We start from the raw sequence: 24,676 nt of genomic DNA on the forward strand, positions 1-24,676 counted from the left end.
TGATTGTTCGTCTATGTGTGCCCTGCGATTGGCTGACGACCAGTTCAGGGTGCACCCCGTCTATTGCCCAAAGACAGCTAGGATAGGTTTCAGCACGCCCGTGACCGTTGTGAGGATAAGCGGATCGGAAAATGGACGGATAGTCTGACTGTTGACTGATTGTGAATGGTCATTGTCAAATGGAAAGCGTGCATCTCCTCATTCTGAATTTCTTCTAGTCTAAAAAAAAAAAAAACAACCACAAGTATTTATCGACAACAAAAATAATTATCCTGTGGTTAAGAAATTTTGGACGTATGGTTGATGGAGACGAGACAAACACAAATGTTATCATTTTAAAAGTTTCATTTTGTTGTATGCTTGGTTCACCTTGGGATGTGCCCCCACTGATGAGAATGTCCTTGAGTAAAGTTACAGTGTTCTCAGTTCGTGGAGAAATAACAAAGTACCTATTGTTTGTGCAGGGAGTTGTCTTGGTCTAAAAATGTCTACTGAGGGCCGTTATCGGAGGGCCGGCCTAAAAGCACGGCATGCAAAGGAGAATGTTTGTTTGATATGTTACTTGAAATTTTCATATGTTCCCAATAAATGTTCGGCATGGAGCACAGAAAGTTGAGTTTCAGTTGGAGAAGCGAACACAAGAGTGGCTTCATCGATAACTGAGCTCCCCGCCGACAGCAAAGACCATCTCTTCCTTAGTCTGTTTGTTAAACTTGTTTGAGGCATCTCTCTGACAATGGTCAGCGAATTGATTTGCTAAGAATTATGTCGACTGTGCAGAAGTGATGATGATCCCATTTTAGAAAAACTGCAACCAGCGTCACAAACCCAAAGATAATCTTGATGGCGACAGCCTTCTCTCCCAAGAGCGCATGACATAAGTCTGTGAAGGCACTCCTACCTTGCACTTTTGAATCACTCAACCTTTAGGTTCACCTTCGGCCCATCAATGTTCCCTTGGAGGGCATGGGTAGGAGGAGAAAGAGGAGGGGGGGAGCGTGCGTGAAGAATAACTCGGAAGCCGTGACAGGTGAGCGCTTGCTTCTAGGACGGTGACCGAAGAAAGACGTGAACTGGTAAGTGAGGTTTTATTTTTTGCCCATTTCTTGTGTATAATGACTCAAAATGCTCAATCATTTAAAATGAGGTGATTTTTGTGTGCGGGGGTGTGCTTTCAAAGTTTGTTGAAAACGCATGCTGGTACAAAATTTGCAAAGTTATTTTTTTTTTTAATCTAAAATGTGGAGCTGGATTAACTCCCTTATTGTGTCGTTAATGTCCACTAAAAAGCACGTCTCTCCAAATGTTGGGATTGTTGATTTCTGAACCGTATTTCATATGTAAAAAAAAAAATATATATATATATATATATATATATATATTACATATGAAATATGTACAGTGTATTCTTTTTCATTTAAATTGGTCATTTGACCATATTCCACTCTGATATTGAAAGAAAATCTTAAAAGCATTTCTCTAGTTTCAGGGTGTTTCTTTTCATGTGTTCGCTGTTCGAGATTGACCAGTGATCATTTTGTCAGCTGGCACGTGCACGCCAACGAGCGACTAATGAACATCTGATTTGTAAGGTGGATGACGGTGGCAAAATAGTTCAAAGTGCAGCTTGTCTTTTCAACCTGAGTCATCACCGAGCAAAGTGATTAACCATTAACTGCCACCTTGAAGCTCGCACGGAAGATTAGCTTCTTTTTTTTTATCTTCTAAGACTTGTTTGGGCTCAGGTCCTGTGACATGAAACTGTGATGGTCACATGACTGAGACATTTAAACCTTCTGGAATGTCATTTTATGTGTGTGACAGGACATGGCCGGGTACAAGCCAAAGGTGATATCTCTAACCAAGAGCCCAGGTCAAACATTCGGCTTCTATTTGAGGATAGAGCACGATGAGGAGGGCCACCTGATCCGCTGCCTTGAGATGGGAGGCCCGGCCGAGCTGTCCGGCATGAAAGACGGAGACCGAGTCCTCCGAGTGAACGGCAAATATGTCGATGGGCTTTCCCATTCTGAGGTAAGTGACCTGGTGCTGTCGTACCCAATTTTAGAAAGCCTTGTTCACTTGTCCGCCTTTGCTCTGCGCGGCCAGGTGGTGGAGTTGGTGAGAAGCAGCGGCGCGACAGTCAACTTTCACATACTGGACGAAGCTTCCTACAAGCAGGCCAAGGAGCGGGGAGTAAACCTGGCTGAGCCTCACCACTCGCCGGCAGTCAACGGTGGCGCCCAGCGCGGCCTGAAACCAAGACTCTGCTACCTGGTCAAGTCCGGCTCAGGCTATGGCTTCTCTCTGCGTTCGGTCAAAGGTGACATCATAAAAATCGCCACCCACTCCATGACTTGCCTCATCATCAAACTGAAATAATAATGCTGATACAGTAGAGATACCAAAACTATTTTACAAATGTTGGAAATGACATCTGTTGCATGTTCTCCCACTGCTTATGCGGGTTTTCTCTGGGTACGTGCAATGTGTGACATTTTTCTTGATCAGGCGATTAGCGTGGGTCTTAAACACAGGTGGCCAAAAGATGCCTAATTCAAATCAAACAAATAAACTAATCACCATACGGTGCACAAATGGAAATGAACCCGGCTTGCTTTTAATTCCGTGACGTGACGATACTGTCACAATTTTAATATCGCGATATTGCCATTACGGTTGCATCCGAAATGACTGCACACGTCTTTATCATCTCTCTTATACCATATCCAGGTGAGCAGGGCGTGTTCGTATCGGAGGTGACTCCGGGAGGCGTGGCGGACCGAGCCGGCGTCAACACCAACGACCGCCTGGTGGAAGTGAACGGCGAGAATATCGAGAGCTACACCCATGAACAAGTGGTGGACAAGGTCAAGATGGCGGGCGGGAGCCTCATGTTCCTGCTGGTGGACGAGGAGACCGACCGCTACTACTGCAGCATGAACATGAAGATCCCCGCTCAGTTCGCCACCACCAAGTGCCTCCCTCACGAGCCGCGCATCGTCAACTTGACCAAAGCGCCGGGCGGCTACGGCTTCCTGCTCAAGGAGGAGGCCAAGATGGGAGGTAGGTGCATTGCGTTCTCCCGTCGCCGTGGAAACCAGTGAGCATTGACCGCGAGCTCTTCGGTGTGTGCAGGACACATGATCACGGATATAGACAGAGGCAGTCCAGCGGAGAGGGGGGGTCTCAAGGACTTGGACAGGCTGGTGGCTGTGGACGGCCAGCAAATGGACACAAGCACTCACGAGCAAGTGGTGGACGCCATCAGGCAGAGCGGCAACAAGTGCTGCTTGCTCGTGGTGGACAAGGACACCGACCTTATGTATGCTCAGGTAAGATCCACCTCTGCCATAATATTAGGCACACCGGCACAGGCGAATGGGACGGTTGTCACTGCCTTTATTTGACAATAATTATAATTTTTTTTTTTTTTTTTATATGTAGTTGACAATAATTATACCGGGTACATATTTTTTTCATATGTAGTTTTACGTCTTTTTTTTTAATTTATGAGTACAGGGGGTTAATTTAAAATATGTGAGTTTTTATCACTGTAGTAATACATTTTAGTTTTTATTTTCATTTGAAGGTATGCCATTTTGACGAATTTGATTAAAAATTAATTACAAAATACATTTTCAAAATTTGATCTTATTTTTAATTAAATAGAATGCTAATTACATTAAAAGTATTCTGGTGCTAAAGGGGGGGGGTTGACCAATACATGGGGGGGGACTGTGAAAAAAATTTTGGGGCTGCCGAGGTTTGTTTGGGTTGAAGGACCCCCCCCCCTCCCCCTCAAGCCAGAGTGTAGCACCCTCCTTGCATATTAAGCATCTTATTTTTAATATCTTCACAATTTATTTTAAAACAAAACCTCATCAAATTTGGATTGTATTTTAAAACCTTTGTACATATTTAATTTATGCTTTTACTTGTCTGTTTAAAAAAAATATATATATATATATTTATTTATATATCTCATCATCCATTCTTCCATTCCGATTACGTATACTGTTCAAAGTTCGGGATTTTATTGTTAAATTGTACATCTTAGGCCTTGGTGGAGTATTGTGCTCTACTCAGCGTCACTCTCGTTTCTGTAAGCGGAGACGTTTTGATCTCGTGTGTGTCTGTGTGCACCCAGGCTAAAGTGTCGCCCATGCTGTTCTGGGAGGAGAAGAAGGACGCTCTCTCTCCGCCTAGTTACTCTGAAGCTATCACCTTCCCCGCGCCGTTTAAACCACCCACGGCTGCTCAGGAGAGAAAGAAAAATGAAGAAATAGAGCTGAAACCTAAGTTGTGTAAGATGGAGAAGACTCCTGCTGGATACGGTTTTCATCTCAACGGCATCCAGGGTGTGTTTGGACAGCATATTAAAGAGGTAAGACAATTCAAAGAAAACAAACCAAGTTTTTCTTTGGATGACATCATTGGCGGACATACAGGTGGTGAAGGGCGGGGCCGCCGACGTGGCCGGCCTGGTGGATGACGACATTGTGGTGGAGGTGAACGGGAAGAACGTGGAGCAGTGCACGCATGAGGAGGTGGTGGACATGATCCGAGGCACGGGGAGCAGGCTGGAGATGCTGGTGGCCACCAAGAGCGTCTACGACCAGCTCAAGGCTCGAGGGACGCCCGTCACGCGTCAGCTGCTCGGCGAGACGTCGCAAGTGCAAGTCCACAGTGAGGATCAGGAGACCGCACCGGTTAAAGAGAGGGTGAGCAGCTTTTTGTTATTCCGTTTTCGAAATGTGCGCCATCATGAAGATGAAGGCGAAGGTGCCTTGACGGAACATCGCTCATGCTTTCGATCAATATTAGCATAGCGACGCATTTAAATCAACATCGAAATATCTAAGCGGGTTTCTTTTCTTGCAGACCTCATCGGTGTCTTCATCTTCATCTTGTCAGAGTATGGATGACAGACTTTGAGAAGCAACAGCATGCTAAATGTTCTTATTTCCAAACAATCCTCATCAATGGCCGAAAAAAAAGAAATTGGATCCTTACCGGTACAAAAATTTGTCACACGTTTACATTAAACTATCTTGTAAAGGACCGATGGAAGACAGGGGCTGCTAAATCTTGGTGACTTAAAGGCGTACTACAGTTTGACCTGCGGTTTACCAGATCCCAGTCCTTCTCTCCTGGCCTGCCCCGTTTTATTGCCGCCCCTCATACAAGTCTCGTTCTAGGTCTCATTCTATTAATTTTGGGCTTTCTACTAAACATGGAACCTGGGTAGCTTAGACGTGTTTGTACCTCAGATGTGTTACTCTACTTTTGTTCCGTTTATGGGCGTGGGAAAAAAAAAAGGTTGTCCAAATGTTGAAAATTGAGTCTAAGAAAACAATTGTCCTCCTCCCAAATGATGCTGCTTTTATTGAATGCTTTAGAATTAAATGGTGAAATAAAAAGTCATGAACAAATTTATGCTTTTACTTGTCTGTTTAAAAAAAATATATATATATATATTTATTTATATATCTCATCATCCATTCTTCCATTCCGATTACGTATACTGTTCAAAGTTCGGGATTTTATTGTTAAATTGTACATCTTAGGCCTTGGTGGAGTATTGTGCTCTACTCAGCGTCACTCTCGTTTCTGTAAGCGGAGACGTTTTGATCTCGTGTGTGTCTGTGTGCACCCAGGCTAAAGTGTCGCCCATGCTGTTCTGGGAGGAGAAGAAGGACGCTCTCTCTCCGCCTAGTTACTCTGAAGCTATCACCTTCCCCGCGCCGTTTAAACCACCCACGGCTGCTCAGGAGAGAAAGAAAAATGAAGAAATAGAGCTGAAACCTAAGTTGTGTAAGATGGAGAAGACTCCTGCTGGATACGGTTTTCATCTCAACGGCATCCAGGGTGTGTTTGGACAGCATATTAAAGAGGTAAGACAATTCAAAGAAAACAAACCAAGTTTTTCTTTGGATGACATCATTGGCGGACATACAGGTGGTGAAGGGCGGGGCCGCCGACGTGGCCGGCCTGGTGGATGACGACATTGTGGTGGAGGTGAACGGGAAGAACGTGGAGCAGTGCACGCATGAGGAGGTGGTGGACATGATCCGAGGCACGGGGAGCAGGCTGGAGATGCTGGTGGCCACCAAGAGCGTCTACGACCAGCTCAAGGCTCGAGGGACGCCCGTCACGCGTCAGCTGCTCGGCGAGACGTCGCAAGTGCAAGTCCACAGTGAGGATCAGGAGACCGCACCGGTTAAAGAGAGGGTGAGCAGCTTTTTGTTATTCCGTTTTCGAAATGTGCGCCATCATGAAGATGAAGGCGAAGGTGCCTTGACGGAACATCGCTCATGCTTTCGATCAATATTAGCATAGCGACGCATTTAAATCAACATCGAAATATCTAAGCGGGTTTCTTTTCTTGCAGACCTCATCGGTGTCTTCATCTTCATCTTGTCAGAGTATGGATGACAGACTTTGAGAAGCAACAGCATGCTAAATGTTCTTATTTCCAAACAATCCTCATCAATGGCCGAAAAAAAAGAAATTGGATCCTTACCGGTACAAAAATTTGTCACACGTTTACATTAAACTATCTTGTAAAGGACCGATGGAAGACAGGGGCTGCTAAATCTTGGTGACTTAAAGGCGTACTACAGTTTGACCTGCGGTTTACCAGATCCCAGTCCTTCTCTCCTGGCCTGCCCCGTTTTATTGCCGCCCCTCATACAAGTCTCGTTCTAGGTCTCATTCTATTAATTTTGGGCTTTCTACTAAACATGGAACCTGGGTAGCTTAGACGTGTTTGTACCTCAGATGTGTTACTCTACTTTTGTTCCGTTTATGGGCGTGGGAAAAAAAAAAAGGTTGTCCAAATGTTGAAAATTGAGTCTAAGAAAACAATTGTCCTCCTCCCAAATGATGCTGCTTTTATTGAATGCTTTAGAATTAAATGGTGAAATAAAAAGTCATGAACAAGTGACATTAAAAAATGCAGCAGCAACTCCAGTGTTAAGACTGAAAGAAAAAAAAGATCATTAAAAAGTATTATACAAAACAAATACATTTTAGCAAAGAACAAATAAGAATCCTTTTATTCCGCACTTTGTAATTAAGGGTCCGCTTTTCAAATTCCTGATTCAGGAACACGGGGTTTGGAACCATTCCAATGATCCAAAAGAACATGTTGGTGGGGTGGGGTGGGTCACAGTGTCATGTGCTTCTCGGGTGCTTGCTTGTGGGCCAGGTAGAGGAAGAGGATGCTGGACAGGGCGCTGACCAGGAAGATGACGTCGAACCAGCGGTGGTAGAAGTTAAACTGCAGCTCTCCCAGAACCTCTGTGACGATGGAGCGGTACTCCAGCGGCATGCTCATGCGCATCAGCAACACGGATGACACAAAGTACATGCCCTGACACACACACACACACACACACGCACATTATGAGATCCCTGCTCCACTCTTAAAGATGAGGCGAATCAAAGAAACTCACCATGATCTGAGCAAGGACAAGCACGATGACGTTGGAAGATTTGCTGCTTGATATAGCGTAGAAGAACTACAATGAAGAGAAAGAGTGGCCGTTTTACTTGTTTTGCCAAAGTCCGCCAGGGCCCATACGCATTCCTTTTTCCAACCCACTCCATGATTTCCAACGTGCCTCCCTGTGGACTTTGTACCTTTGTGAGGGTGATGAGTAAACCTCGTATGGAGGTAACGATGATGATGCCAACCAGGATGAAGGAGATGTGCTGGGACCAAAACTTCACCTGAGAGTATAACATAACCACGTTTTGTTTTAATAACTACAAATGCGTTTTCAAAGAGGATGAGAGGATTTTCAGTACGCAGGTCTGCCAATTGAGTATTCTGATAAAAACGCGCTAACTGCGAGGTCTCTGTAGATCCTTAAATGTCTTCTTTTTTTTTCCACCTTTCAACTTGATCCTTACAAATGCAGAGAAGAGAAACAGTTTTATTTCCAAAACTTCCTAAATTATTTTAAATTAGTCTGTCACTATCTAGATATTTTTACTACTTCCCGCTCCCGGTGTTCATATTTCCAACTATCTTAAATTTGCCTTAAGCCTGCAGTTATCCTTTTAATCTGAACATGTTCCAAAATAAAATGTGTTCGACACACAAAAGCCATGTGTTGTCCATTTTGTCATTAAAAAAAAAAAAAATCGACATATAATTCAATGAATCAAAGGGTAATTCTGTTCATTTACAATGTGTTCTATTTATCTAAATTCAAATGTAAAGTGTTTAACTTTGTGTGTACAGTAAGCAAGCACTACATGGACAAAGCTATTTAGACACACCCCTTAATGAATTATTGTAATGAATTCAAATGAATGTAGAAAGCCTTACTAGACAAACACAAGCATCACATTTTCTTCCATTTTCACTTCACTGTCATGAATGAAAGAACTTTCTTTTTTTTTTTTTTTTTTTTTTTTTTTTATGTCAAGAGTGATACTTGAGGTCTTACGTCAAACTGGATGCCCAAGTAATTGACTGTTATTTCAATGCCCCTGGTCACCGGATCCGTCTTTCCCACCCGATCAAACACAATGTTGATGGTGGCCTACGATGGATGGACAACCGTGTTTCAACCACATTTAACACAATTCAAAATATATTACAAATCAGCGTGCGCGTGCTCACCATAAAGATTTTCCACACGCAATAGATGGAAAAGAAGTAGCCAAGGAAGTTGAAGTATTTGCCCTGAAATGTCTTGGAGTACTCAATGCGCTCCTGTAAAAGATGGCAATGATGCGATTCAGTGAAGAACTCGGATAATTCAATTTTTTCTTTTAAATGAAGCAAACTCTGCCTCAAAGCTTTACAGTGATCATTTTTCTACATTAAATAATCTTGTTAATCGGCACTTTCATACATGGGCGAGTACACCCAGTCAGACTGGCTAACCGTTAGCCAGTTAACAGGCAGCTGCTAACAAGAGCTCACAATAGCCAATTATGTGGCACACCCACGCAAAAAAAAAAAAAAGTCACAGATTTTACCGTGCGGAAAGTAAGGATGCCAAACCCAAGTGGACAGAATTAATACCTTCACTCCGTTTTGTTGTTCTAACATGTGAATGAAATATGTTCAACAATTTATCTGTGTGTGTGTGTCATACTTTGGTGGCTTGCAGGTCTACAGTCTCGAGAAAAAGCTGTCGACTAAGCTCCTCCAGAGCGTCCACCTCCTGCTGGATGAGCGACAGGTCTGCGCGGAACAACAGGAGACGTGTAAGCGAGCGCAATTTATTGCTGCCATCGAGTTGTTAAATCTTTCAAAGAGAGGCTACTTTCGCTTCCCGTTTGCGGTGAGGTGACGCTCTTGATCATGCCCCACAATCCCGTCTGCTTGTTCTGGTCTTCTCCGCGCTGGTACATTTGCCGTCGCGTCATGGCGATGCTGCACATCACGTTCGTTCATTCCATTTATTTTCCTCATCATTTGTTGTCAACTTTTTAAAAACATACAAGAGTTCTCAGGAGGCCTTACCGTTTTTTCTTACTGACGATCATGTCCATAGTTTGAAGTAGACGCCTCTCCAAAGCGAGGATGTCACTGTCTGTCACGTTCCTGTGAGTTGCAGCAAATAATGCTCATAACAATGTTTTTTTTTTCCCCCTCAAGGATACAAATTGAAATAAACAATATACTTTAAAAGAGGAAAGAGGGTAGTCCGCAACTTTTTCTCACTAGGGGGCTGGTTCATGGTAGGACAGATAATTCACAGACCAGCAACCATTCGTCGATGGGGCATGATGCTGGCGGTCGTAAACTAATCGCACATCGGGCGGGGTTGAGAACATACAATCCCAATTGGAAAGTATGAGCTCCGCTACATTTAAAAAAAAAAAAAAAAGAAGTTATATCCATATCAAATGGCATACTGGGCCACGTACTGGTGTTTGGGGACCACTGCTCTAACTAATTAGAAAAATAAATAAATATCTAATCATATGAATTAATTGACTACAAGTTTAAAATAACTTTCTGTGCAATAAGTGGAGAATAAAATATATATATATTTTTTTTAATAGATTAAATAATATGCATTGCAAAGGAATACCTAACCAATTTCAGACATGCACTAATTTAAAAACAGAACAGAAAGTAAAGAGTAAAAACATACATTATTAAATAATGGTAGGCCTGTAATAACTATTAATTAAAATCTACATGATAAATTCATACACGCACACAGTTCAATTTAAATAATGTCACTTATCTACTGCTAGACCAGACAGAATGCCTGTACTGCTTGGACCTACCTGAGGAAATAGGACATATACGTGTAGGGACAGTTGACTGCACCAAAGCCAGACAAGAGAGCCATGAGGGTGACTCCTATCACACCAACACGACTGATGAGCTGCTCAATGGATAGAATGCCTAAAGGACATATAACATAATTACATATGTACTGTGTTTGTCGGGTAGTGCGATGGCATGGCTGACTCACCGTGTTTTGGACTGAGGATGGGAAAAGGGTCGCCCAGCTTCCAGAAGAAATACATGAAGGTGAACCACACCATGCACGCAAACAGCAATCTCTGTCTGTGCACTGTAACGCAAAACAACTTTTTTTTTTTTTATGTCGCGTACAGTGTGTGCACCACATCAAACAAACCGCTTAGGCGTGTGCACTTACACAGGCGGATGTTGCTAACCACAAAGTAGCCAATGTAGAAAGGCACCACAAAGATGAGGACCAGCAGAATCACGTAGAGATTCAGCTTCCAGTGAAAGTATCTGGAACTTTAAGGGCAGACTCAATGTCACTTTAAACCTATCAAGATGTCATTTGAAAAATATGAACAAAAGGTTCATTGAGGACTCCAAATTGGCACGAATGTCAGTTTGAATAGTTGTCTACTCTATACAGCATGTGCCTAATAATTGGCTATCGATCAATCATGTGTGTACCACGCCACATGCTTCAAAGTTAGCCGGGATGGACAGCAGCTCACCCATCACTCTCGTAAGGCAAGCGCTACAGAAAAATGACGGATATAAAAGAAAAACAGTGTCCTTACCTACTACTTAAGGCACCCAAAATCTCAAAAATGATGAGCTCAAACATGGTGCATGAAAAAGCAAAGGTGACAGAGAAGACCACCTGCACCACATACCGACGCACCTGCCAACGCACGCAAACAAAATTTACTCGTAACACACAGCAAAATAGCGATGTACAGAATGTAAATAAGACTTTTTAATGTACCTCGTAGTCTTTGAAAAGCTGTCGCATGAAGAATAGCCAACCAAACCCGAAGAACAACACCTTAAAATGGATCGCAAAGAACACAAAATATGGCATAAAAAAAATGTTCTTCCTTAAATGTTAATGTAATAGAACACATGAAATGGGAAATATTTAAATACTGAAATGGACAGTTTAATGGACGAGACGTGAACGTTTTATTCGATTGAATTTTTACTCTGTCAATCAAAATACAATACTATTGTCATTTGAGGGTACCTGAGACGTGAACATGATCACGGAATCCACCAAAAACGACATCGCGTTAGGGGTGTATTAAACGGCCGTTAATCCACCAAATAATCGATGTGCCTCTGAAAGAGGAAGGGAGAAGCCTTTCAGATCATGCCGACACAAAAACCAACCACTACCCTTGAACAATAAACATTTATTTTACTCATAATGGACGAGATATTATGAGTGCGACAAGTTACAAGGGTCGTCTATAAATGCGACATCGTGACAGCTCTCCGGAGAACTTCCGTCGCCGTTATATGACGTAACCGTGACATTTTCAACGGATTTTTTTTTTTATACCCTCACAATTTTTATGTGTAATTGGTGTGTACAGCAGACATTATTGAGAATATATTTTCGAATATAGGTTGAAGTAAAATACCGTGTAAAGTTATTGTCGCAGCACCATCCTTTAGCGTCCGATGTGTGTATAGGGCAGCCATAATGGAGCGGTACGACTCGTGTTAATTCGTGAATGTCCATCCAAGTATTGTACTTTAAAGCACCAGAAGGACGATTTGCTTTTGTAAAAAGGTCTAGCTGCAACCCTGTCATTAAATTGTGATTGTTTTTATGATATTTATTATTGAAATAATGAAGAAAAAAAATGTAAAAATAGTTTTTTGAAATTCAAAAAATTGATTCAAATTAAATCAGCAATAAGCAACAATCAATCAGCAATTCATATATGTATTTAGATTGTTTCACTTTATTCTTTTTTCAAGGATTTGTTAAAAATAAGAATATCATAATCACCGAAGTGCAGTTTCTTACCAACATTTCAAAAACATCCATGTTAGTTCCTTAAATTGTCCATATGTGTGAAGTTGAATGTGAGAGTGATTTTGTCTGTATTTGCTCTGTGATTGGCTTCATTCAGGGACCAATCTCTTATGTGCACCTAAAGTCAGCTAATGAAGACAAGCACCATTGGACACGGCTGAACAGTAAGACTTTGATTCATTGATGCAAACAGTCATTTCCTCTTTTCTGGAGAAAGTATGCCATAACCGTTGTACTTGTGTGCTTAATGTTATTAGGGCAGGAAAAAGGGGTGCTAACATCATCATGACAATGTTGCATCACTGGACCAAAGACCTACTTTCCTCTAATGCATCACACTAAATGACAGGGAATGATGTCATCTTTGCAGCTACCAATGACAAAATCCAGACACTTGGAGTGCCACATTCTCACTGCTGGTTCAAATTGTTTGACAACGTGAGAAAGTCAAAATGCCTAAAAAGAAAGGAAAGAAGAAGGGCAAAGGCACAGGGGATGACCCCAGTCTGCGCCCACAGATCATGAGGGACAAGCTGAAGAAGGAGGATGCCTACGCGGTGTCGAATGCCATAACGCTGAAGGATACCTATCGCCTCAGCCTGCGCAGCAACCGCTGTGATCAGCTCAAAGAGGAGATAGCGGCCCTCCGGCGTACTTTTGAGCGGCGGGATCAGGACCTGAACCGCGCCGTGGAGAGGTTCGCGTGCTGTGTGCAGGAGGGAGAGCGTCTCTCGGCTCAGGTGTGGCGCGTGCACCGTGAACACGTTGAACGACTGCGTGCCATGCAAGAGAAGCGGCTGAAGTTCCTGGAGGAGCAGTGGGACATGGGTCAGGACACTTTAGACCACAGGCTGGAGGTACTGAGCGAAAGAATGGCGACCTACTTCCTGCAGTCACGCGTGGGTTTTGAGGACACGGTGGTCCACCTGGAGCGTCACCACCAGCAGGCCTTGGCAACCATCCACATGCTGTACAGCGAGCCCATGGAAGCCCACGGGGTCTTTGAGAAGAGGAAGGCCTTCGAGGTGGAAGAGTGCTTCTTAGACCAGAACGTGAAGGTCCTCAAGAACCAGAAGGCAGAGAAGCGCTACCTCCACGAGATGGAGAATGTGGAGCGCATGGAAGCCAAAAAACAAGTCTCAGTGATCACTTCTAAGAAGGGCGTGGCGCTCTACAACACCATCATCGAGGTGCAGTCCCGGCTGGAGGCCACCGAGAAAAGCAACTCCGACATGACGGCCAAGCTGACGGCAGCCCGGAACGACGCCAAGGCCAAGATCCACATGCTCCTCAGCCGGATGGCTCGGGACCGCGTCCCCATCCAGATAATGATCAATGAGGTCAGCATGCATAGCAACGCCGCCGCCAACAGCCTGAGGTTGATCATAGCCAAGGGCGCCCGGCTCCTGAAGGTGGCCGAGATGTGTCGCCATTTGGAGGCTCAGCAGAAGGAGGAGCAGGTGGCCGCCGAAGAAGTCATGCAGGGATCAGAGACCGTGGAGCCGTCGCCAATGTATGAGTTCCCTGAACTGATGAAGCGCTACAACGCCGCGCAGCTCCACCAGGATGCCCTTAAGCGGCGCAACAGAAACTTGCGGCGGGAGAACCAGCAGCTACAGCTCCTTACGCGCCAACGCGTTGAAGCCAAGACCATTAACCCAGACACCCACAACGGACCATACAATCCCCTTCTTCTCAAGATGGCCCCCGTAATGGAGAAGGACGGCGCCAAGCAAGTGCGATGTGTCATCGAGGGAGTGCACGCCATCAGAATACTCTCCATCAATGAGTGAAGATGTTCATGAGGGATGTCAACACAAGGATCCACACTTGCGTTCAACCTCCCCTCGATTGCAAGGCTTACATTCAAGACTTCACTCCCAATAAATACCCTAGTTAATTACTCAAAAAGGGGGGGGCGAGAGAGAGAGAGAGAGAGAGAGAGATGTTGTTTTTGTTTTATTTTGGGGGGGTGTTTATATTTTTTTTCCCATCCCAAGTCTTAATGTCTTTTATTTTGCACAAGATGTCTTCCAGAGCGACCAAAGATGACAGCAGCTGGTGTTTAGACTTACTTTCTCTTTACATATGTCGTATTATATTTGTAGAAAGAAATTATATTGATACAATATGATATTGATGCACGTTAATAAATTACAGCTTCAAACCATCATGTCATTTGTTACACTCGTTATTGTGGCTTACCCACGTAAGCCTTCCCACGTGATTAAATACTGTAGATGTATGGGCTGCACTTGATTATACGTAGATCAGTGGTTTTCAAACTTTTTTGAGCCAAGGCACACTTCTTTCATTGGAAAAATCCCGCGGCACACCACTTGCTGAAAATGTGAAAAAAAAAACGTTTATTTGAATAATGTGATATAATGATACTATAACCGTTTTAGCATTGAAGAATGACATTATAACAGCTTGAATTGGAATCAAATGAACACCAAGAAAAAAGTATTTTCTCATCTTTCATATTTATTGTTTCACCGTCGTCCTGCATTCGTGCGTCACAAATTCGCGTGTCTCTCGTCGAAACACAAGGCAATTGGCTAGCTGTTGCTGCTCCCTAGCGGTATAGGAGGGTACTACATGATTACTTTCTGGGCGAAAGACCGCACAGGTATACAAATTGGATATTTTCCCACGGCACACCTGACAATGTCTATATTTGAGTGACGTTTGCAACATAATTTAATATGCCACTCGGAGGACTTTAGAAAAACTGAAATCACCCCCGCCCCGCCCCCTCCCACGACGTGCAACAACAAAGCCTCTCACCACAAGAGGGCGCCGTGAGTCCAATCCAAGGCTACCAAGTGGTTCCCCCCCCCCTCCCACGCCTCCCCTCTGCGTGGGTCCACTTCTTTGCAATCCGGAGCTTCACTCTGCTGCTGAACATTTGGGCTCACAATTGGAAACACTCGCACCGAGGCAAAAGCCTCTTTGTTGTCCTTTGTGGGATATTCGGAAGTCACTGTTAACAAGTGACATGTTGCTGAGGTAGAGCATCCTCAAGCATCGTTTGGACACAAGGAGAGGTCAGTGTCTTGTTTTATACTTACTCCCGACAAGTTCATTGTAAGTATTGTTTGATTGCGTATAGCTCTGTAGAGACCTATGAGAGGCTTTTGCTACCAAACGATTGTGATACTGAAATATTAGAAGCATTTCATTCTCGGCAATATGGTTTGTTGCAATGGAAGTTTGTCTGCTAGTGATACAGTGACAAATGTATTTAGACCACCACCTAATGAAAGTTTTATGCCACAGCCACTCTCAATGAACAGCATTTCTAATTACCAAACTCTGTGTTTGACGTTTCAATAATATCTAATGGACCTGTAAGAGATTTTTAATGGTAACATTTTATGGCGCATAAAAACTAAACAAATAAAATAGTGAAGTTGTAAAAGGGTAGTTTGCTGCATACCTAGGCGGCACGGCAAGTGGTTGTAGCACATCTGGGATTTAAATCTGGGCCCAGGCCCTTGTGTTGCATGCCAGTTCGGTTGTTTGAAGATTCTAAAAAAATATTTGAAGACTTTCAATTGCCCATGCGAGTGCGAATGGTTTGTCTGGTGATGAGTCCAGTATGTACCACGCCCCCCCCCCCCAATTCAGTTCTGAGTGGCTGCAGCACACATGACTCGAATAAGGAACCACATGGAGGCAAGTGGATGGCTAGATGTTCCATTTTTTTTCAGTATCCATACTTTCTGTGACATTTTAGATTGGTGTCGTGTCATGAGATGCATAAATGATATTTCTAATGTAAAGACGGCGCCTTGGCTCTTTGAAGGTTGGGAAACACCGCCTGAAATCATCACTGCTGTGGGCAGAGATGGCGTATGGCACAATGACCAGTTTGAATTCTACAGCAGTTTTTTTTCTTCATCAGATCTTCATCTTCCCTGTTAAATGAGCAAAGATGATGATGATGATGATGATGATCCGGGCCTCCTGTAGAAAAGGTCTACATGTGTGTTTGCTCCTTCTGCTGGTGGCAAAACTGCAGGGTAAATATTTCATGATGTTAAACTCACATTACATGGGTGGATTAAAAAATGGATGGATGGATGGATGGATATACCACAAACGATCACAAAACACAAATATGATTTCAAACTCATCTTAAATCATCCTGAGAAATAAATGGCTTGCATGTGATTTGATTTTGGAAAAAAAGAGTTGCCCATGCACGTACTGTCATACTACATGTAGTTCTATATGTAGTATTGCATGTTTATGTAGTACTACACATGCAGCAAACAGCAAAGACTCTCCATTACAGCCCAGGCTAAACTTGGCTCCTCCTTGACATACAAAGCTTGTCGAGCTGTATCACTTCAACAGCCCCCCCCTTGGACCAGCTGGACTTCAAAGGATTTGCCTTGCTTTGTCTTGTGGCATTTTAGGTATTTTATTGTGAATAAAGGAGAAAATCATTTTTTAAAAAAACTAAACGAATCAGAATAGCCGATTTTGTGAATAGCGATTCACGAACATGCTTTTTACTGTATTCGGATTCATTCAATAAAACTATTTAGGATGCCACTTCTTCCCTCATTTTTCTTAAAACAAAAAAAAAACAATTTCAATTTTTTTGCGTCATTTGTGGTCATTTGTTGAGATGGTGAATTTTGGGTTTTGGTTTGCTGCCAACTAAAATCATCAGAACATTTCATTTACAACTCAATTTTACTTTTTTGAATGGAACAACTTACATCAAGTTTTCTCACAATATTCTCATTTATTGATATGTACATGTAAATGATATCATATGTGTCCAAGGTAAGGTCACAGCCCCGGAGCGAGTGCAGGCCGGCGTGGGCAAGCCGTTCACTTTGACGTGCGCCTTCTCTAAGGACAGAGGCGATGCTGTGCGGCAGGTGACATGGCTGGACGTGAACAACCAGACGCTACTCAGCTACCAACCGGGCAATAAGGACAGTGTGAGCGGGCAGCAGCACGTGGAGCTCACCCCCTCCTCGAAGGACACCTCGTCCGTCACCATCCAGAGAGTCAGCTTCAGGGACGAAGGATGCTACACGTGCATCTTTGACACTGTTCAAGCTCATGCAAAACAAGGACGCACCTGCCTGACCGTCACTGGTGAGTAAGGCCCGCATTGTGTCACTTTACTACTATTGTAATTCTCTTTTCAGTGCAGCGATAAAGCTTGCAAAAGCCCATCCATCTTAACTTTGGGCTGGGTAATAACATGGTTTCTTCCAAAAGTAAATGTCCTTCTGTTTTTTTGTCTTTTTTTTTTTTTTTTTTTTTTTTTTGCATATGCGTGTTGGATTGTGTTTGTTGTTCAAATCAAAAGAGACAGTCGTTAAACGTCCGACGCTTTAGGCTAGCAATTAAGTGCACTCTCGCAGCGTAAGTCATGAACACATGCAGGAAGCCTCGCTTTGAGGTCCGAATGAGTTGCGAGCGTGGTGACAGGAGAGGATTTTCTCCACGGGAGAAGTTCGGATACTCAATTTTCAAAGCTGTTTTCGCTCGACACTTCTCATATCATGTCTGCTGCAAGACCTCATGGGTAGTGAAAGCACATTCCTTTGAGGAGGAAAAAGCTTCACATTGGCCCAAGAAAAATCTGACTGACTAAAATGCGTTACTCGTCCCGTTCTTCATTTTATGTTCAGATAGACATCAAAACTCATTTGACTCAAAAGTAAACAGTGACAAAGTCACACTGCTACTATGCTGCCTTTGAATAAGAAGATTACGGGGAGGTGTGGTTGCCATGACAACTGCGATTTCACTATTAACAGTCGACACGGGCCTTAATGTTGGTGGAGCATCCATGAGACTTCTCATACCATATTTTCAATGGATTTTTTTTCCCATGGAAATAGAAATAATCCATTTCAAGGTCTGTTCATGAAGGATGAGCCTTTTGTTAATTGTACAGGAAATGTTTAAAGTTTTTAACATCACTCATTGTGGCAATGTAAAAACAATAAAAGATTCAGCACGGATATTTTGCATCGTAAATAATGGGGGGAACTTTATTAGGTGTTGAAAATGTTTAAAATAGAATTCAAGTGTCAAAAGAAGTTAGGAAAATCAATTAAAAATCAAATCAAATTTGTGCTCCATTAGGGCTCCAGACTGTCCCTAAATGGCTGCGTATGACTCCCAAAATTTGAGATTGCACAATTTTCTTTTTTTTTTTTTTGGTGCTCATTCAGCCAGTAAATTTGATGATTCTTCCTCTTTCAGCATGACACCCATGCCGTTTGTTGATTTTTTTTTTCAATAGTCAATAAAAGCTCCAGAGCTCTCCACAGTCAAATGAAGGAGAACAGCAATCCAAAGATTGTTTACAAATTTGATATGAAACAGAAATCCGCCCGTCAGAGATGCCAGATGTTTATTGAGGTTGAGCATTATAGAAAACGATGGACTTGTCCATTAAGAGTCATTTGTAGTCATATAATACGCATATCATATGACACGTATGTCCGAGCTCAGTGGGGCTTCCAGATGAGAATGTTCTTCATTCCGCGCGCCGGACAAGCATGATGAGGCCCAGCCAGGTATTTTCATAAAAGAGAGAACGGGGCTCACCACGCTAAGCAGAAACAGCTGTGGTTTGTTTGCTTTCTGTTTTGGACACATATTTTCAAAATATTTGGATTGTAACCGCTCAGGGGAGAGGAGGTCCTAAGAGCACGGGTGCCGACGGTATACACGTCAAAATAATTCAAAGATCGGGGGAATAAATAACTCGTCAGGTTACAGGAGTGCAAAGGGTCAGGGCGGTGGCAAAATAACAAAAGCAGGATAGCAGCATGCAAACGTGATAAAATCTGTGTTGTGCAATTGATATTTCACAGCTGGCGAAGCGCTTTGTTCCCTGACCCGGGTCAACTTCCAAGGTGTTTCAAAACCATTTTTTCCATTGGAAACCATTTATTTGCTTGTATATGATTTAAAACTATTGTGTCATACAACTAAAATAAAGTAAAGTTACTCGCCATTTGAAGGTGCTGGACAGACACATAATGGAGAGGGCAAAAAGTTTGCACTGCGATACTGCCACCTCATGGAGTTTTATGGGAACTGATGAATCAAGCGTCACATTGTTTTGATGTATTTATTTTGTGTCAGATTGGTCACGTTGTCTTGTATTTCTCATATTGGACTGAGCAGCCAGTCCTTTTCCTAATTCGTAGGAAGTTTGGTATTCTAGGGTTTCTCTCGCTCACACGCACGCACGCACGCACGCTTTGAGCTGAAGTTCACTGATTCCCTCCTGTTTTGTATTTAGTGTTCCCCCCCCCCCCCCTTCCACATGTGTTCCCCTTGCAGCATCGGTGATAGCGGACAGCAACAAGACAGCAGTGAGTGGGAAAAAGGCATCCCTGTCGTGCTCTTACGGCCTGCCCGAGAAGGTGCAGCAGGTCAGCTGGCGGTACGCCTCGGCGCCGGGGGGGCTCTCCTCGGACGTGGCCTCCTACGCCAAGAGGAGCGACCCCATGATCGAGCCCGCGTACCAGGGCAGGGTGTGGCTGAGCGCTTCCCTGTCGGACAGCACACTCACCATCCAACCTGTTGCCATCCAGGACGAGGGCTGCTACACCTGTCTGTACAACACTCATGCGGACGGGCCGAAGAGCTCCACTGTGTGCCTCTCCACGTATGGTGAGCATGTTGCTAAGTCAAGGTTTCACTTTTTTTTTGAACTAAGGTGAATATTTCACATTGAAAAACCCCAAGATACACTGGCCATGTCCCTTATGTCTAGTTGAAGACCATTTCATTGTTTTTCCTTTCACTATACATTGCCGGCATAGATTAAAAAAAACAAAAAAAAAACACAAATGCAAACATTCGTGTAGCAGCTATGCTAATGTTAGCATTTGAAATGTTCATTTTGTCGTTGTCACATGTTACAACAGCATCTTTCACAAATCCTGTATCGAAAATAACACACACACAAACCTCATGTTGTAAGCTAACATCGGAACGTGTTAAATGTCATTAAAGCCTTTCACAAAGAGTTCACGCGAAAAAAAAAAATGAAGAACATGCTAAACTAGCGTATGCATCTGTGTTTATTTTTGTGTTTCCAGACTGTGTTTCCTCAAATGTGACAATTGCCTCTCTAACTTTGCACAGGTCTCACACACAAGAATAATTTGAATGCTAAGCTAAAATGTCCATCCATCCATTTTCTAATCTGTTTATCCTCATGAGGGTCGCGGGGCGTCATGGGGCCTATCCCAGCCGTCTTCGGGCAGTAGGCGGGGTACACCCTGAACTGGTTGCCAGCCAATCGTAGGGCACATATCGACGAACAACCATTTCGCGCTCACTCTCACACCTCGGCACAATTTAGAGTGTCATGCATGTTTTTGGAATGTGGGAGGGAACAGGAGTACCCGGAGAAAACCCACGCAGGCACACAGTAAGGCCGCAGGAAACGGTTAGAGTTGCCCAAAATAAACACATGCTCATGTTACCATGGTTTCCATTGGAACATTTGTATCCAATCTGTGCTTGTGTGTGTGAGAGGGGGGAAAAAAACCCCAACAAAAGCTAGCTCCCCTCAGACTTCGCAGGAGCATGTCTGGGATTTGAAGCAGGAATGTTGATCTTGTCTTCCTGCCTCATTTTGCAAGGAATCGGAGCTCTGCGAGACTAAATGGTGTGAATTGCTCCTGATGCATGACTGTTGTCAGTGTTTGTCAGCACACAGTGGCCAGCCTGTGTGCTTTGTCTCTGCTTGGCTCTTTGGTTCCCACTCCGTCGCTCTCGACTTCCATAAACACACGTGCTTTTGTTCGAAACACTACAGTACAATACAGTAGGTGTTTCTATTTATCGAGAACTATTAGCATTTGGATTGTTCTCCTCCATGACAACCTCCCTCCCTTCAAATGCTGCTGTACTGGAGAGCATGTGAGACCTCATTCGATGCATGCTGCCCGTTAACAGTGGCGAATGCAACATATCTTATTAATGGCAACACTTGCTTTTGTGTCGTTATCGGCCCTGATAATGTATCTTGAAATGTGGATACATTTTCATAATTCATACTACTACTAATAATAATACGGATACGGAACTTTACGCGCGCGCGCACACACACACACACACACACACACACACACACACACACACACACACACACACACACACACACACACACACATGGTAGCTACTGATCAGAACATTATAAAAGCTGAGGTGAACTTTTCAGTAAAATCTTGGCCAGCCTCTAAAAGTACAATATCCAAATAACTCTGGCCAAATAACGTGTTGCTGCCAATACAAATGTTCCAGTCGACCATTCCTCCTCAGAACAGCAAATTGAAACCAGATAGAGATTCTCGTATGGATTTTCTGGAATTCATAAATCTAAATGTGCTCTGTTCAATCTCTATCACGTTAATACATTTAAAATAAATGCCCAAAAAATATCCAAATTATTATTAAATTATTGGGAAACATTTCTGCTTGAATTGTACTTTTTTTTAGTTGGATACACCTTGGGCGGCGCAGTCGTCGACTGGTTAGCACGTCCGCCTCACAGTGCACAGGGTTCAATGTATAAACTTAAAAGCAGTTTCAGGTAGTTTTCATTTTGTTCATAAAATGGCGGGGGCGGGGGATTCAATTTCGGTCGTAGTTACTGTGTCAGTTTTCGTGAACTGTAACAACCCTGCTGTCCATCTATCCATCCATCCATCCTTCTCCTTATGTTTGTACCAGCGCTGCCCAAACCTCAGGTGAGCTACAAGAGCACGTCGGCCGGCGTGATCGAGGCCAACTGCAGCGCCGTGTCGCGGCCCCCCGTGGAGATGGTGTGGAACGTGGAGCAGGACAACCGCACCGTGGGCCCGCCCGTCACGACGCTGCTGCCGCAGGACGACGGCACCACGCTGGTGATCAGCACGCTGACCGTGCGCTCCGGCCTGCTCAAAGACGTGTCGGTCAAGTGTCTGGTGCACCACAAGGGCCTGGAGGCCCCCATCGCCGTGTCCATGAACACCAAAAGTCAGTCTGAAATCGTATCCTGCTTAAAAAAAATGTCATTTTAGTCGTATTTAACCACTCGTCGTCTCACTCGAGGGATTTGTGTACGTGAACAGACAGGCCTATGTTTGTGTTGTGCATGTGAATGGATGGCCATTTTGAAATATTTAGACTTTAACTTATGAAACACGGTAAAACCGCTCAATCTATCAAACAATTACACATTTGTTTATATTATGCTATTTTGAAAAAGTGCTTCGTCAAGGCTGTCATTTAAAAGGCAAAAATAGTTTAGGATTTTTGTGGGGGGGAATTATCTTTGTTCTCCTCAGACTCTGTTCCTGTTTTAGTTTAGTTTTTTTTTTTTTTTGTCTTGGCATTTCAAGAAAAGTCTATTAGTCGTAAAAGTGGTAATCGTCATTACTCCTTGTAGCCCCACTTTTTTGTCTGTGCCCTCACTTTTTCGACAGCTAGACTTCGAACACTTTTGCCCACTTTTTTTTCAATACATCAATGTCAAAACTCATTTTAATCGCTGTAAAGTCCCTTGAAGAACACTTTTTAAAAAAAGAAAAAAAAAAAGAATCCCAAATCAACAGGAATATTATACAGGGGGCTAAATAAGAAACAAAAATGTTTCACATGTTTATACATTTACCAGTACGTAGGCAGTACTAAAGGGTCGTGGGGCAAAAAAAAGTCATTATAGCACATTTCATACGCAACGTAACTCAATATGCATTACCTACTGCAATTAAAGTACATTTAAAACAAACAACAACAACATTTTCAAAAGCATGATTTTAAAACGACCTTGAAAGCCCTTAATGATAGGTAAAAAAAAAAGAGCATCGTTTTTAACCTGGGATTAACCCTTTCAGAGAGAGCGATTACTACAGTGAACAATTTATCATGTTATCAGGTTACGGAGTGCATGAAATAGTTAAAAGCATTCACATTTCATTGGTCTGTTTTGAATATTGATTCATATTAGTCACCTTAATAATAAAGAGTACCAGCAAATGACATAAAATGGTTTTCAACCCAATTTCTTGACAAGTGGAAATATGAATCCTCTGCAGTTCTTGCTATCCGTAGAGCAGAGCAAGCCAGCCGTTGATTTCACAGGCTAAAACGTGTGTCATGTCCTCATAGTTGGGACGGCCCTGGCCATCCTCATCTCGGTGACCACGGTGGCAGCTCTCCTCGTGCTGGCCCTCTGCTTCTGTCTCTGGAAGTGCTTCCTGCGCAAAGAAGGTGTGTGAGCCGGTCCATTCGTTTCTTTTGCCGCCGTACACCCCCAAAAAATGCAAACGACGATGTCGTTCATCAAAGGTCTGATTTTAACGGGTTTCATTGGAAACGTGGTTTTCAGTTCAAACCTGTTATATGACTCGGTGACATCACACCAGGACAACTACTTTACCATTCTTTTCATCTGCCATTAACTCTTGTTTGTACTTGTTGCAGCCGACTGATGACTTCAGCGCCGCATCACAGCATTTCTATCATCGCGGCATCGAGGGCCGACATTCACACCTCCGGAGGATGTCAATCACTCTCCTCGACAACCCTACCACATTCGTCTTTCCGTGTATGCCTGATTCCTGTTTAAACATTCAAAAGGAAATCTTTTTGCTCACTTGCATACACGCTATTGTATTTTATTTAAACACAGAATGAATAGTTAACACAAAGTGTTTAGAATTATTATTAAGAAGTATTGTATGATGAATTAGCAATAAAACATGTATTTATTATTGTTCGGGCTCTTTTTTTTGTGTGTGTGAATGAAGCCTTAAGAGTGATCTATTTCAGAAAGTCTCATTCAAGGAGCCTAAGAAAGCAATTCAAATGTATACATTAAAAAATGATGATGCAAAGCCTAGAATAATAAAAAGATGTTGAAATATATTTATAAATATCCATCTAGCCTCTCAGACATATTTGTTTTGTTTTTTTAGTCCAATATGGCTCTTTCAATATTTCGGGTTGCCTACCCCTGGGTTAGGGTGATGGCTTGGGGTTTGCTTGGTACACCTCCAGCTGTAATGAGTCTTTCAGTCTGTGACCACTTCCCACCCTAGCAGACGGGCAGCGCAAACTTCACATTCAACATGTGAGCTCATGTACATTGTTGACGCTTTCTCTTCCTCAGTTCTAACACTGGAGTTGGGTGAACTGATGGAAGACATTATCTCTCTGTCTGTGCAATGTCCATATGATGCCCATGTGTGTGCATTTGCATGCTCTGTCCTCACGAATCCATTGTCCTCAGAGAAATCTAACACGAACGAATGGGGACAACGTGTGTTGTAATTGTTTCATGTTGTGTGTGCCTGCCACGACAACACAGAGCGCTTAAATTGTTTCATTTTCATACTGGCGAA

General features: G+C 43.2%; 4 protein-coding genes across 5 annotated transcripts; 3 read left to right on the plus strand and 1 right to left on the minus strand.

The window, feature by feature from the left end:
* Positions 1-752: 752 nt before the first annotated feature.
* On the plus strand, positions 753-6,934 carry pdzk1 (PDZ domain containing 1). The gene is made up of 10 exons (XM_019884672.1): positions 753-1,076; positions 1,825-2,034; positions 2,110-2,323; positions 2,734-3,066; positions 3,139-3,335; positions 4,151-4,387; positions 4,452-4,724; positions 5,571-5,897; positions 5,962-6,234; positions 6,395-6,934. The coding sequence occupies exons 2-10, from the start codon at positions 1,828-1,830 to the stop codon at positions 6,446-6,448; spliced, it is 2,115 nt and encodes a 704-aa protein (XP_019740231.1). The 5' UTR covers positions 753-1,076; positions 1,825-1,827; the 3' UTR covers positions 6,449-6,934.
* On the minus strand, positions 6,855-11,731 carry si:ch73-390b10.2 (Golgi pH regulator). 2 transcript variants are annotated; one of them, XM_019884714.1, is made up of 14 exons: positions 11,478-11,730; positions 11,220-11,279; positions 11,032-11,135; positions 10,647-10,753; positions 10,458-10,559; positions 10,267-10,387; positions 9,491-9,571; positions 9,291-9,400; positions 9,120-9,208; positions 8,639-8,731; positions 8,463-8,558; positions 7,648-7,737; positions 7,461-7,526; positions 6,855-7,378 (listed from the first exon to the last, which is right to left on the minus strand). In XM_019884714.1, the coding sequence occupies exons 1-14, from the start codon at positions 11,517-11,519 to the stop codon at positions 7,172-7,174; spliced, it is 1,368 nt and encodes a 455-aa protein (XP_019740273.1). In that variant the 5' UTR covers positions 11,520-11,730; the 3' UTR covers positions 6,855-7,171. The 2 variants fall into 2 exon arrangements, with proteins under 2 accessions (XP_019740273.1, XP_019740272.1); XM_019884713.1 differs by having other exon boundaries at positions 7,170-7,378; positions 7,461-7,737; positions 11,478-11,731.
* A 675-nt stretch (positions 11,732-12,406) lies between these two features.
* Positions 12,407-14,155, plus strand: LOC109524666 (uncharacterized). Its single transcript, XM_019884673.1, has 2 exons — positions 12,407-12,442; positions 12,536-14,155. Exon 2 carries the CDS (start codon positions 12,731-12,733, stop codon positions 14,069-14,071), a length of 1,341 nt encoding a protein of 446 aa, XP_019740232.1. The 5' UTR covers positions 12,407-12,442; positions 12,536-12,730; the 3' UTR covers positions 14,072-14,155.
* Positions 14,156-15,153: 998 nt separating this feature from the next.
* On the plus strand, positions 15,154-24,048 carry LOC109524682 (OX-2 membrane glycoprotein). The gene is made up of 7 exons (XM_019884711.1): positions 15,154-15,328; positions 16,189-16,306; positions 17,082-17,402; positions 19,617-19,949; positions 22,023-22,307; positions 23,442-23,543; positions 23,757-24,048. Exons 2-7 carry the CDS (start codon positions 16,219-16,221, stop codon positions 23,762-23,764), a joined length of 1,137 nt encoding a protein of 378 aa, XP_019740270.1. The 5' UTR covers positions 15,154-15,328; positions 16,189-16,218; the 3' UTR covers positions 23,765-24,048.
* The last annotated feature ends 628 nt before the right edge of the window (positions 24,049-24,676 follow it).

Source organism: Hippocampus comes, unplaced genomic scaffold (assembly GCF_001891065.2).
Source record: "Hippocampus comes isolate QL1 unplaced genomic scaffold, H_comes_QL1_v1.1 scaffold95, whole genome shotgun sequence".
NCBI classification, from domain to species: Eukaryota; Metazoa; Chordata; class Actinopteri; order Syngnathiformes; family Syngnathidae; genus Hippocampus; species Hippocampus comes.